The 13,220-nt window shown below is 42.8% G+C and overlaps 1 protein-coding gene across 6 annotated transcripts in view; it reads left to right on the forward strand.

The window, feature by feature from the left end:
- The first annotated feature begins 340 nt into the window (after window positions 1-340).
- The window catches only part of TOM1L2 (target of myb1 like 2 membrane trafficking protein), a 58,876-nt gene continuing 45,996 nt past the window's right edge, over window positions 341-13,220 (forward strand). For all 6 annotated transcript variants that reach the window (XR_005103656.1, XM_037383428.1, XM_037383430.1 and 3 more), the window contains exon 1: window positions 341-434. Coding sequence is in view for 5 of the 6 variants with exons in the window: in XM_037383428.1 (XP_037239325.1) it covers window positions 383-434 (52 nt within the window). In the remaining variant the exon portion in view is untranslated. The remainder of the gene's footprint in view (window positions 435-13,220) is intronic.

The raw sequence follows: 13,220 nt of genomic DNA on the forward strand, positions 1-13,220 counted from the left end.
CGTGTCAGCCAATCAGCTCCGGCACAGTGCCCTCGGGGCGGGAGGAGGCTCGTATGATCGACGTTTCTTTTGCCCAATAATATTAGCGAATGGTTTGGCTGTTGCCCAATGGAGAATGGCACTAGTGGTGTCTCTGCTATCCATCAACCGGAGGGCGTGGAAAGGGCCGGGATTACCGCGGAGGCGGGCCCCTCACTTGACAGTGATGGGCACGCTCTTTAACCTATAACTCCTTGGGGCGTCCCGCTGCCGCCCAATCGAATGCAAGGAGGCGGGTCACGCTTGGCAAAACAAGTTGCGGTTGGTGCGTGTGGCTGCCCGTCAGGGCGGCGTGGGGGAGGGGGGGGGCGGCCGCCGGGCCGCTGTTTGTTGTCATCCCAAGATGGAGTTTCTGCTGGGGAACCCGTTCAGCACCCCGGTGGGGCAGAGCCTCGGTAAGGAGGCCCAGCGGGTGTAGGGGGCTCCGGGTGGGCTGGAGAGCTAGCGGGGCTTCTGGAGGGAGCGGGGGCCTCCAGGCACGGGGGGCTTGGGAGACAGGGGAGTGCTCTGGGGGTCGGTGAGATACAGCGGGGGCTCTGTGAGGGCCCGCGGGGGGCTCTGGAGCCGGTGGGAGGGGGCATAGTGGAGGCCCTTGGGGGCTGTGAGGATCTCTGGAGGTTCGTGGGGGGCTCTGGAGGTGGTGAGGCATCTGTGGGGGGCTCTGGAGGTGAAGGAGGGCCTCTGGAGGTAGCAGGGATTTCAGGGTTGGTGGGGGGTCTGGGGTGGTGGTGGTATTTCAGAGTTTGGGGGTGCTGTAGCCTTAGTGGGGTCTCGGGGGGTTAGCGTGGGTCGTGGTGGTCTCTGTGGGGACAGTGGTGGCTTTGGGCAAGCTGTTTGCCATGAGGAGGGGGCAACTCCAAGATGGTTGACGGATGAAGGAAAGTTGTTGTATCTCCCAGCTCCTTTTCCCACGTGTGAGCGGCCTGTTAACAGGGCAACCCTGTCGTCCAGCCACCTTTTTCCCGAAGTGCTGAACCCCCCAGGGCCTGTGCGTATGCAGGGAGGGTGACGTGGTGTAGAGATACACGTATGTGCTCAGTCTTTAGCCCAGAGCTTGAATTGTGGTTTTGCTAATGTTTTGGTGACATTAGGCAGGTTATTTTGAGCGCACTTTCATTGCGTGGCTAGCCAAGGCCTTCCTGGGTTGCTGTGTCTACTCCCTCATTCCTGCAGGTGTGTTCTCTCTTAATTGTGGCAAGTGTGATTTCAGCCTGGGTTGCCGTGGCCAGGGTCATGGGAGAAAGCCCGAGTGCCATTTCTGCAGAGTTTGGTAACTTGCCCACAGTTGGGTGGGCTGGTATTGCCTCCTGCTTGCTTCTCTTAAGCCCTGAAGGAGATACAAGATCTCCCCCATTGCGGTGGGGAAGAACAGAGTGGCTCAGGCTCCTGCAGTTTGGGGGCTGTGGCCTGTGGTCCCAGAAGCCAAGTTGATGTTCAGTTGAATGCACTTAGGCTAGCATCCCTTTCCAGTGAAACCGTGCTCTTAGTTTTGTTGACTTGTTTCATAAATGGCAGTAATTCTAATGCTATTTTTAGGGTTTATGTATAGTATAACGTATAGCTATGTATAGTCTCGTCTATAGCTATTCTACATTAATTTATGGAATGACAAAAGACTTGTGTCTTCGGAAATTAAAGTGGAAAAAATTTTGCAGAGTACCTGGTCATGGCCTCAAACTGCAGAATTTCTTTTATAGTTGTATCCTCACCCACACGTGCAGAGGTAAAAGGCCCTTAAATGGGTAAGTCTCATACTGTGCTTTGAAGATGGCTGGACTCTTGCTTTGTCAGACTATATGGAGCATATGTATAGCTTGCTGTTTTTCTTTAGCCATCTGGGGTGTTTATTTCTTCTGCTCAGGGAGAGAAGTGTCGAGAGTTGGAGGATAATAACGAGAACAGTGAAAGCTAAACATGATTTTAAAGTGAATTTGCTTTGTTGTGTTTGGCCATCTGACCACATCTGCCAGGACAGCCGGCTGCTTTGCTGCTTGGACAAGCCTTCTACAAATGAGCACTGTTAAGGGAAGGCAATAATTTCTCATCTATTTACTGTCACTTTCTGTTAGCATCAGTACATGGTTTAAAGGGGCTTCCTTAAGAACGTAAGAATTGTTGCAGGGGTTAGCAGTAAAATCTGCTTTTCTACCCTTCTGCCTTTCTAGCTCAGGAGTGCAAAGATTTTCACAGCTTTACATCCCCTTGCTCTCTTTGAATGAGCAGTTGCTGCCAACTTAGAGGCTTTGAACACAAAGCTCTGAAGGAGCTGCTTTCATCAGATAAGGTTAGGTGTATGTGAGGGGCTTATAATGCAACTTCCCTTCATGCACAGTTCAGCTGCAGTTTAAGAATGTTTTTTTATTCCCAGGGCAAAGAGATAGCTGCAGATTTTATTTTGGAAGAATTTTTTTTTTCTGCTTCTCATATCACTGCCAGTTACCTCTTTCTAACAGTAAAACAAAAGCATGCCTTGTTCTCAGACGGTGTTATTTGCCCAGTGTTTCCACAGTTGGTTTTTTTTTCCATGAGCTTGTAGAATAAAATTCTCACTTATGTTTCTCTTCATTCTTTAAAAGGAACTGAATAATTTTGTATTTCTCCGTAAACATATTGTGTTGAACACAGTTGTGATGTTTTCAAGCAAGGCCTAACACTCACCATAAGGGAGAAGTGCAGAAAATTATGTAGGTCCATCAGCACACCAAGAATGCATGTTCACTGCCAGGAAGTAGCAGTGGTTCACATGAAGATTTAATTAGGGCTAGACAATGTCTTCAGATAAATGCCAGGTCTGAAAGAACAAAGATATCAGAGAAGGTTTGGGGAGAGCTCAGAGAGGTAATACAAGGGATTTTCTCTTTTCTCCTCTTTATCTGGATAATGTCTGAAGCTAGACAGGCTTTTTATGTTAACTCTTTTGCTTAACGTGGGAAAGTAATGCTAGGATGAGCTCAGAGGATTTGTAATGGAGATGGATAGAGTCTCCTGCATCTAAAGTGCCAGTTTAAATGGCAGCCAGGTTCCTCACTGTTGAAAGCTACCTGTTTTTTGGACTGGCTTACACGGTAGCCTATAGTTAGTTTCCAGTGGTGGCATAAGAGAAACTGTATAAGCCATCACCATGACTACTAATTACATACCTCACTTAATTTTTCTTTAATGCTTTGATTGACCTGTGGACGGTGAACTGTCCTTGTGTCTCTAGCAAGTCCCTCTCCTGAGCAGAGCGGGTAGTTTTTGACAAGGCTGTTGTGTGGAAGGCAGTCAGCTGCTGCAGTGTGCCTATGACTCCTGAACTTTTTATTCATTCCGTATTGCTTTTTACCTGGAGGTTGCAGTGAAGGGAGGTAATAGCACCATTTTACATATAAACTAAATAAAATCTCACCCAGGATTTTGTGGCAGAATCCAATACTTCCCAAAGGCTTTGTGAGCAAATGGTGCTTTTCAGCATCCCATGGGACTTGGAAGAAGCCTTCACAGTGCCTTCAGCCCTTCACAATGTCGCTTTTGTTGGTGGTCAGCGCTTCCTAGCAGGCGTCCTTGGGAAGATCCCTAGGCAAAGGTTTGTGTGTTGCGGCTGGTGTGCTTCTGGTGTTTTTAACTGGTGCTGCCTGCTCAGCACCCTGCAAATTCAGCAGCTGTCAGCAACACTGGATGAGGAGCCCAGTGAGGCCACTGGAGCTTTCAGTGCTGGCTTGTGCTGCGTGGCTCTGGCCAGCTGAGGGTCATGCCACCAGCCCTGGAGAAGGTCTTTGTGAAAGCTGGCAAGAGTCTAGAGGGTGGAACTGGGTGCCACAGGTTTCAGAGGCTGCCAAGTATGTCGGGGCTGGCAGGAGCCTTTGTGGCATTGGGTGTTGGTCTGGTTCTTACAATTGAACTGTCTAGTTTTTCCAGTTAATACTGTATATATGATAGAACAGATCCTTAGGGGACTGTTTTGAAGAATACTCCTGACCAGTGAGGAGGAAAAATACAGGAAGATGTGTAGTAAAATGGTGGAGGCAGACTGGTTGCTGTCTGGAGAGGGGCTGGCCTGCGGAAAAAGCCGCAATTCACAGTAGTGGGAATTTGCCTTGAGATTCAACATCCTGCCGTAAATTGCATTTTTATCTTTCTTTGTTCAAGGGAGCCATCTTTAAAGTGTCACCACTCTAGTCAAGGTTATTAGAACAAATACCCTTACTGTAGGTTAGTGAAAACATCTTGGATGATTAAAGCTGATTGAATTACAAGAATGTGGAGTACTGGTGACTTTTTTTGCTCTTTCTGCTTATTTGATATAGGCCATATGGCTTACACAGGAAAACCAGTTACATTTTGTAGTGGTTTTGTTTGGGATTTTTGTTACTCTGGAGATTTTGCAAAGGCTTTCAGGAGAGTGTGTGTGTGTTTGAATCCAATGCTGCTGACACCACCGCCACCCCCAAGCTCCCTCAGGTGTGAAAGGCTGGGTCAGGGCAGTGATGTGTGAAATGGGCTCCTCCTGGGGTGGTGATGGGAGCATCGAGGTCCATTTTGGTAAGGGCTATGGTCAGAGCCTAAGTGTGTTGAGGTCATCCTTTCTTGCTGCAGCCTGAAGTTTGCTTGGCTTGGAGTCAAAGACCTCGGGGGAGTGAGGTCCAGAATGCACAGAGACCTGCAAGTTAATTTTTAACAATATAGTAGAAATCAAGGTGTCCTGCATAACTGGAGGTGGGGGTGTTGATCAGGTGATGCTGGTTTATGTCCCTGGTCCCTGTTGATGAAGGAAGGTTTGAATGAGGGGTGCCGGTCTGGGCACTGGCTGCGAAGTCTGGTTTTGGAGGAGGAACAGTAGGATGATTTAATACAGAGTATTCTTTAAGGAGACTACAAAAACAAGGTTTCAGCAAAAGATATGGAGGCACTTTATTGAAGCAACAGTGAGGCAGACAGCTTTTCAATTGATTTTATCAAAGCACTCGCAGTTTCCATTCAAGGCTGTTAAATTGATAATAAATATGGTGGACAGAGTCTGTTTCCAGAGCTGCTGTTTGTTCCTCCCTCTCCCCCCCCCCCCCCCCCCCCCTTTCTTTTTCTTTTTTTTTTTTTTAAGTAACAAAGTGCCTCAGCTTCGGGGTGTATAAACACCTCTTTATTTTCTTTCCACAAGAAGCACTTAATAACATTCTTCAGGTTTCTTATATCTTAAGATTTTTGAGTCTCTGAATAAAAATGGTTCCTAAATAGATGAGTTGATGGCCCTACACAGGAATAGAAGTACATTACAGTGAGCAGTCCATGGTAATCCTGCAGGATGAATTAACCCAGGCTTTCTTGTTCACATACACAATTTGCCTAAGTTCCCTTCAGAATAAACTTACTACTTTGCTGTGCTCTAATTCAAACATTTTTTTAACGACAAACCTTTTCCCAAAACCAGAAGTCAGTGTTCAAAGCGCACACTGTAATCTTAGGATCTGCTACCAATAAAATTACATGTTTGCAGCATGCTGTTGTGGTCTGAATCATCTCTCTTTTCATTCATTGCATTCTAATGAAATAAAAAGTCCTTTGCATTTACCCATAACCACTGAAGTATTGTACCCTGTTCTAAGGGAAGTTTTTCCCAGTACAAGGTAACAGTAACTTTTCTTGCTATATCAGAAAGATTAATTTTGTATTTGCCTGCAGTGAAGAGGGCACAAGAAGTGCTTTCCTCAGAGTTTAAGTACTTTTATAGGTACTCCTGTAGCTGGTCAGTTAAAAATCCACCCTCCACTGTTCATATAGAATTGTGCTAGTCATGCAAAAGAGAGTCTGATAAAGTGCTTCTAGTTTTATAAGATTATTTGGATCTGCTTTCACTTCATGACAATGGATTATGTTGTAAGGAAAATCTCCATGAAGTATGAAAATGGGTATCTTTGCTTTTAAAGGAGCAAATAAATACTGAGTCGTGAATCTGGCAACTTGGAGAAACTACATATATGTGTGAAGCTGGATAATTAGTATAATACCGTTTAATACTAGGTTTCTAAGACTGGATTTATTTTACAGGCACAAAAGCAGATTGTAGTTCATGAAGGTATTATAGCATGTATTTTTGAGTAAGGCAGTTTTATCTCTTCCAACACAGTACGCTTAAATGTATACTCCATATGCTTCTAATATAAAACTATATGTGAGAGGTTGCAGTGTGAGGACAGCTCGTTCCCAGTTTCAAACTGCTCTGTTCATGTACTCAGCAGATTTTTTTTTTAAACTGAGTGTTTAAAATTTGCTTGACTAAAAACAGTTAGAAAATCCTCACAGACCCTTCCAACTAATTTTGTTTCATCCAAAACCATTTTCACCAAAAAAAAGTATTGTGTGTTTTCCTTAGTTGAATTAAGAACAGTTTTAAATTAGACTTCCCTTTGATTTTGTAAACTATGTTGCGTTTTTAATTAAGTATTCTTTGAAGGTGATCAAGGCGTTGGGTAGTATCCTTGGTGATAATGGTCGGTGGAGGAACAACCAGCCATTTTTGCAGAAGTTTTGGTGAGATGATCCTTCATGGGGAAGGATGCTGCATAGTACTGCAGGGCTGGTGCTTTTCTCTGGGTAAATAATTTGTGTTTTGGTTTCAAAATCTGTGCAAAGTATAGGCAATGGAAAACACAAGTGTTTGGAGAACACAGGGAAGAAAGAAGTCGTGTAGGAGCCCTGAGAAGTTAGGAAGTGACCTAGAAGGCCAGCCTGTCCATGAGTCTCCACAGATCATCCAGAACTAGGGGAATTACTAGTTTTCTATGTAAAAACACTCGTTGCAGATATAAAAATCCTATCTAGGATAGGTAGGCCTCATTTTCTCTATTTGCTTAGTCATTCTGCTGATGGTTCTCCACAATTGTTTTGCTCATTTGTTTCAGTTATTGTCAATGGGAAAAGGCTCTTCTAAAATTGATGATTCTTGAGCACAAACGACACTGATCTAAAGGCTTTGCTAAAAACTGGTCTCTCCTCCCTTAGGAGGAGGTCCATCGCTACAGGTAAACATGTCTTCACATAACTCGTTAAGCCAGGTCTGCCAATATGTGGGTACTCTTCCTGTTGCTCAAGAAGGGGAAAAACAAATAAATTCAGCCTGGCTGTTATTGGCAGCAGTGTCTTTAGATTTAAATATACACTCTATGATTGTTCTGTACCTGCCAGAATTAGAAGGTAGGTCCCACAATGTAGTAGTAATTTCAAAATCAAGGATTAAGGAAGGAAAAAAAGTCCCATGTATGTATATACCCTGTCAGTGTTTGGGCAATTCCTGGCATGGCTATATTTAGATGTTTACCTGTGCTTCTGTATCTCTCAGTTCACCTAAACCCTTTGGCAGCTCAGTGTTTGCACTGTAGTCTCAGAGAGCATCAGGAGACTCAGAAATGAGAAGATATTCAGAAGAAACCTGTTGAATAATTTGATTAGTTCATAAGCCTGCTTATTCTTTGAAAGTAAGCCAGTCTGTTCCCCAGCTGGTCCTCAAAAGCTGCCTGGGTTAGATTACTTTGGGAAGAAATTCTTTGTTCAAATTCAGATCAAAGGAAATGTACATAAAGTGAAGGCACAGATTGGTGTTATAAACTGTGTTTGAACCCCAAGAACTTTGGAGAACATTGCTTTCTTAAGGCAAGACTTTGTTGCATCCCAAATGCAGTCAGGAATGTTGAGGATATTGTGAACTTGGACATGTTGCATCCTCTGTACTTCTTGGCTACATCTATTGCAAGAAGTGTGACCAGCTTTGTATTTGACCCAGATAACAAAACCCTCACATTTCTTGCATAGCTGAGTAAAACCAGAAAGTCTCATATTTCCTGATTATTATTATTTTCTTTAATAGTTTTGTCTTAATTATTGCTTTCCGCATGCATTTTCCTTGCGGAAGGAAAAGGGCATCCTTCCTTGCCTATACACACAAAAAGCTACCTTGAGCAGATTAAACAAATTGCAAGCTTCAGCAGCTTTGCCAGCAAATTTTAGGTCTCTGTGCTGTACTAGGCCCATAGACTAGCAGTATTTCATAGGTTCCAATCACTTTGTCTTTTGAGACCAGCAAATACGTCTGTATGTTTTAATAGAGGCATTTTGCTTAAGCTGTGATGACCAAATACTGAAATACAGATTATTTTTTTTCTAGACATCTGCAAGGCTTTAATAAATAATTCTGTTCAAAAAGTCAAGCCTGAAGTAAGTTTTTGACTGAGGTGATCCAGAGACGAGATACTACATTATGGCACTTACTTCTAAAACGTCTTTCATTGCAGTTGGTGCAATGGACATCTGTTGGGCTCAGTACAAACGGTTTTCCTTTTTTTATGTTAAACTGTCAAGGATCAAGGGTGTTCACCAAAAACCGCTCTGATCGATTAACAGTGTTAAGGAATATAACTAGTTAGTTAGTCCCTAATTTAAGATTAGGAGGGAGAATATGCAAACTTTATTGGAATATTTCATCTGGAGCGAGTCTTGAAATTGGTCTCTGCATTGTCACCAGTTATTACCCAAATGTTGTCCAGTGTTTTTCTGAGCAGTTGTTGTGGTGTATAGGTATGATAATGAGATGATTGACAGTGAAAGGTAGGGGTTAAACAGGGTACAGCATATATTTGGGTTTGGGGTACCCTTATCTCATGTTTAAGCTGTTGTAGTAAATAGCTTGTTTTTTCATTATCTTTGAGCTGCCCTTTCTCTACTGAGTTTTGGTTCTTCTAATTAGAAGGGTATTTTAGTGAAAAGAGCGATCTCAGACCTTTGTGAAATTTTCTGCTAGTGCAAATAATGGTAAATCTGAAATCACTTATTAGACCAGAAGTTGTTATGGCAACTATAAGATGGCTGGCTAATCAGAGAGTGAGATCAGTTTTTATTTACAAGTGTAATGAGCAATTAAGTTTGAGCAGCTGTCAGACTTGGAAAGTGATTAAAGTTCAGCAAACAACCCAAATGGGTCAGTGTTCAGTTCTGGTGGGTTTCTGACACCGCAGCTTGATCATGTGTGAGTTTTACCTACTATAATTAAAAATGCCTTTAAAATCCCCATCTATGCCAATAACTTGGCATAGTCAGTCAGTAATGAAAAATCCCTCTTCCTATCAGGTTCCTTAAAGGGTATTGGGCTTGAGTCTTGCTGCAGATAATGAGGTATTTCATGTGTAGCATCCCCTAACACAAACCTTACTTTGCATGCCGACTTACAGAATCATCTCCAGGCTGTTGACGATCACCAGGAGAGAGCTGAAATAGTGCAGCCCTGCTCAGGCAAGCTTTACACCTCTAAAGGGCACTCTTTCATAAAAGGCATCATTATACTCCTGTTGGCTGCTTAGGAAGCTGCTGCTGGGCTCAGAGGAAGGACGTGCACAGTGTACATGAACATTAAATGCAATAGAAGTAGAAAAAGTCTAGATTCACCCAGAAATAGAAGGGAACGCCCAGGAGAGGCTAACCTCAGCTGGAGCTGGTGAAGTCAAGTCATTGAGCTGGCCACCAGTGAATGGGGCCAGGCTAGTGCTATTGCTGATTCTGCTTTCCCAAGCAGAAGCAGTGACGCTACCATATATTAGTGTCATGTTGCCAAAAAGGCTTCAGTACGTTTTGTGTTTGTTGTTTGTTATTTGGTATCCTGTGACGTCTCCTGTGTTGTTGATTAACAAGCTGTAAGCAGCAAAGACTGGAGAGCTGGTTCTCTGTAGATTCCATAAGATTGTATAAGCTCACACTAGGAAAATTACCTTCCCATCCATACTCTGCAGTTCTTGGAATGCGCTAGATCGGCCCCTTTCATTTGCTGGGATTTGCCTCCCTTCTACCTATGGTAAATAAGCCAAACTGTAAGCCATGCTCAGAATCTGTGTTCTAGTTGGAATTTTAACTGTCCAAGGACCAATATAGTTATTTTCCAAAAGTACGCTGCAATCCCCTGATACATTTATATTGTTTTTAATTTTACCACAGTAATAGTATCATGTAATGTAGGTGATTGCAGTGGAATGTGAAATTTATTGGTGCAGTTGCTGACCTGAAGAATGTACAAAGTCAGATGACCAGGTAACGCAAGTTGGTGAATGAGGAGGGTTTATGGGAAAATTAAAATGCCAGTCTCAGAAATAAACATTTGCATACTTGATCTAAGCTTCTAGTATTTACATTTTCTATTTATCAGTCTTTTTTGGGCTTATCTATGGCAGTGGCACGTGAGAAACAGGGCTGAAGAAATCAAGCAGAATTTTTAGTAGGGTTATGGGACACCAGGAAATCTGCACTTCTTAGCCCATACAAGACAGAATTGCACATGTGTCTTGTTATTATTGTTGCCTAATTTGCCCTCAGGTTTCCTGAGAAGATTGTTTGGAAGTGTTTAGCCACTAAGCTTTTGAAGGCATAGTAAGCTTGGCTTGTTGGAACGGGCAGCTGGCAGTAGAGTCCTTCAATGACAGCAGCGTTGGCAAAAGTAATTGCTGTTACCTAGTGGAACAGGAGCCAGCTCTCTCCTCTTCCCGTGGTGAAAACGCTTAGTGTTTTCCAGACACTGATCTTCAAGCCGTGGAGGTACTGGAGAACTTGAATGGGATCAGAGCTAGCTGCCTCTTGCGCAGGCCTGCTGTCATCTTGTAGAGCGGTGTGAGGGAAGGCTGCAAAATTGAAAAGCAAACTGAAGCATTTCACACTAGAAAACGTGAGCTGTCAGCCCTCAAAAGCTGCAGACTCCTCGCTGTCTAGTTCGCTGCTGCGTGTAGGATAATCGTGGTTTTCTAGAGGACACAGCTCTCGTCTTTGTAGTTGCAGATACATAGGAGAGCTGGGTGTGGGAACACGCGCAGGAAATAGCCTACTGCAAGTGTTGTTTCATTTCGTTTGTAACACGTTTTAATTATCATGTATGAACATTTACTTAAAAATCTGTTGTAGCCTGTTGCAGCTAAGGAGTAAACTTGTTCTTGTAACTGTAGGAATTAAAGATTTTTGCCTTCCCTGTGCCCCCCCCCAATGCAATTAGTCTTTTCAGTTTATTTTAAGCATGTGTGAATGTGGGCAATTGACTTTAGGAGTAACCTTTAAAAAAAAAAATAAAGCCCCACCAAACACCAAAACAAACAAAAACAACAAAAAAGCCTAAACTAATGTAGGAGCCTGATAGATCATCATTGCCTTATAGTTTGTTTGCAGCAAACACAGTGGTACAAGTGAGTGGATGGGAGGGGGAGTCTTAAATACATGGGGATGGATTTTTAGAGTTTGCAGCTGACTTGGATTAAAGATTCTTAGACCATTTCATCCATGAAAGGCAATTAGTTTTGTTTTATGAATATGAAAAGCACGTAGCTTGTAAGTACTGGAGTGAAGTCCCAAGTGAGTTATTAGAACTTGCTTTACTCATGTAGTACAAAATTAGCCATCAAGAGCTGATAGATTTCAAATATAGCTCACTGACACACTGATCATCCATAACTTTTCATAAAGGCAATTTTTCTGTCTCACCTGTAATTACTGGATGCCTTTGAAGTCCTGAATGGGGCAGCTAGATTGGGATGCCTTCTTGCTCTTGATGGTGCTTGCAACATCCTGTGCAGCTGGGATATCAAATTGTAATACCATTCTGCCTGTAGTTCTGGGTGGTAAAACTGCATCTGGATGCATAGAATATTCCTCTCTCTCTCTCCCCTACCTCCTAGTAGTATCTTACTGGTTATATACATTCTTCTGCTTTGTACGGTGATATTTTTTTCCTGCATTTTGGAGGGAATGTTTTAAAAAGCAATTTGCAACAATTTATTTAAGGAACTGTCATACTGGTTCTGTGTGACTTATAAATATCAAATCCACTGTAATAGAGGTTTTAGGCATACTTGTTAATGAAGAAGTTGAGAAATAAATCACTACTTCCAGCTGCCTCTTCTCTCAGATTTGTAAGTTAAGGCTGATAAAATTAATGGAGTGTGCTTTTTTTCTCAGGTTTTTTTTTGGCATTAGGACAAATTCATGTGTTTGTATTAGTTTAAGAGCTTTTTTTGGCATATTGGGGTTGTCTGTTGTGAAATCTTTCTGGTGATAAAAGCTTCTTGGCTGCTAAGGGGTGTTCAGATTATTTCTCCAGCTTCTTTGGCTAGTTTCTTTGTCTGGGGTGCTTTTTTTGGGTGAAGGAGAGCCAAAGACTCAGCTATTAAGAAATTTTGTATTTCTAGTGTGGGTGAACAAGCATTATTCATCCAGTATGCCAGTGTTTTAGTACCTGAGTTTCTCAGTTAAGGAACAAGGTAGCACTCCCCAAATTATCCAAGTTCCTTGGAGAAATTAAAACAATATAAAACCTCTTTGGCAAGTAGGAGACTACAAGTCAAGTTCTGCCTATGGAAATGACTAAATGTCAGTGTGATTCGGTATACAGCACTAGCTGCCTTACTGTGGTCAAAGGAGGAGGAGATTTGGGTAACGATCCCAATGCACTGACCTTGCAAAGTGATGCTGTGCTGATAAATTCTCCCATGCAGAGTCTTATGGGCAAGTCATAGCAGTCACAGTCAAATTCAGAAAAGGCAGATCTGAGGGAGAACGTTTTGTCACCCAGAAGGTTTTAATTTATGCTTTTGTGCCTCTCATCTAGAGAAGAAAGATGGACACTCAGAGTGTGATAATATTAGACTACTGAAAGTGTTGCCTAATAGATCACAGATGTTTGCGAAGCGGTGAGCCATTGTCTCTGCCAATACAACTGTACAAGGGACAGTGTCATGAAGATGTGATGTGTCATAAAGGAACATTGATTTGTTGCTCCCCTACAGTAAATCACACTGTAAACATCTCCATTCAAATCCATTAATACAGGATGTATATTTAAAAACTGCCTTGACATTTCTGATTGCAGCTTTAGCATATTGATTTCTGATGTGAGCAGGTTTTTGTCTGTCAATTGTAAAGTAGCACCATACTTGGAATATTGTGGGTTTGCAGTGAGATGGGAATCGAGCCAAAGTCACCACTGAAAGAGGCGAAGAAATGTGCGGTGCAGGCCGAGTTTTAGGGATGATAAGTGCCTCAGAATCATGCAAATGGGTTGGTGAGCTGGGAGCTGCTGCTGTATGACCTAGCTCTGAAGGACAGCTATTTACAGAACATGGGTCAACACGTTAGCTTTAATGAGTGTACAGCGCATAGGAGGAAGGAGATTTTTTGCGTTTTGTTTTTAA

The sequence above is a fragment of the Falco rusticolus genome, chromosome 4 (assembly GCF_015220075.1).
Source record: "Falco rusticolus isolate bFalRus1 chromosome 4, bFalRus1.pri, whole genome shotgun sequence".
Lineage (NCBI taxonomy): Eukaryota > Metazoa > Chordata > Aves > Falconiformes > Falconidae > Falco > Falco rusticolus.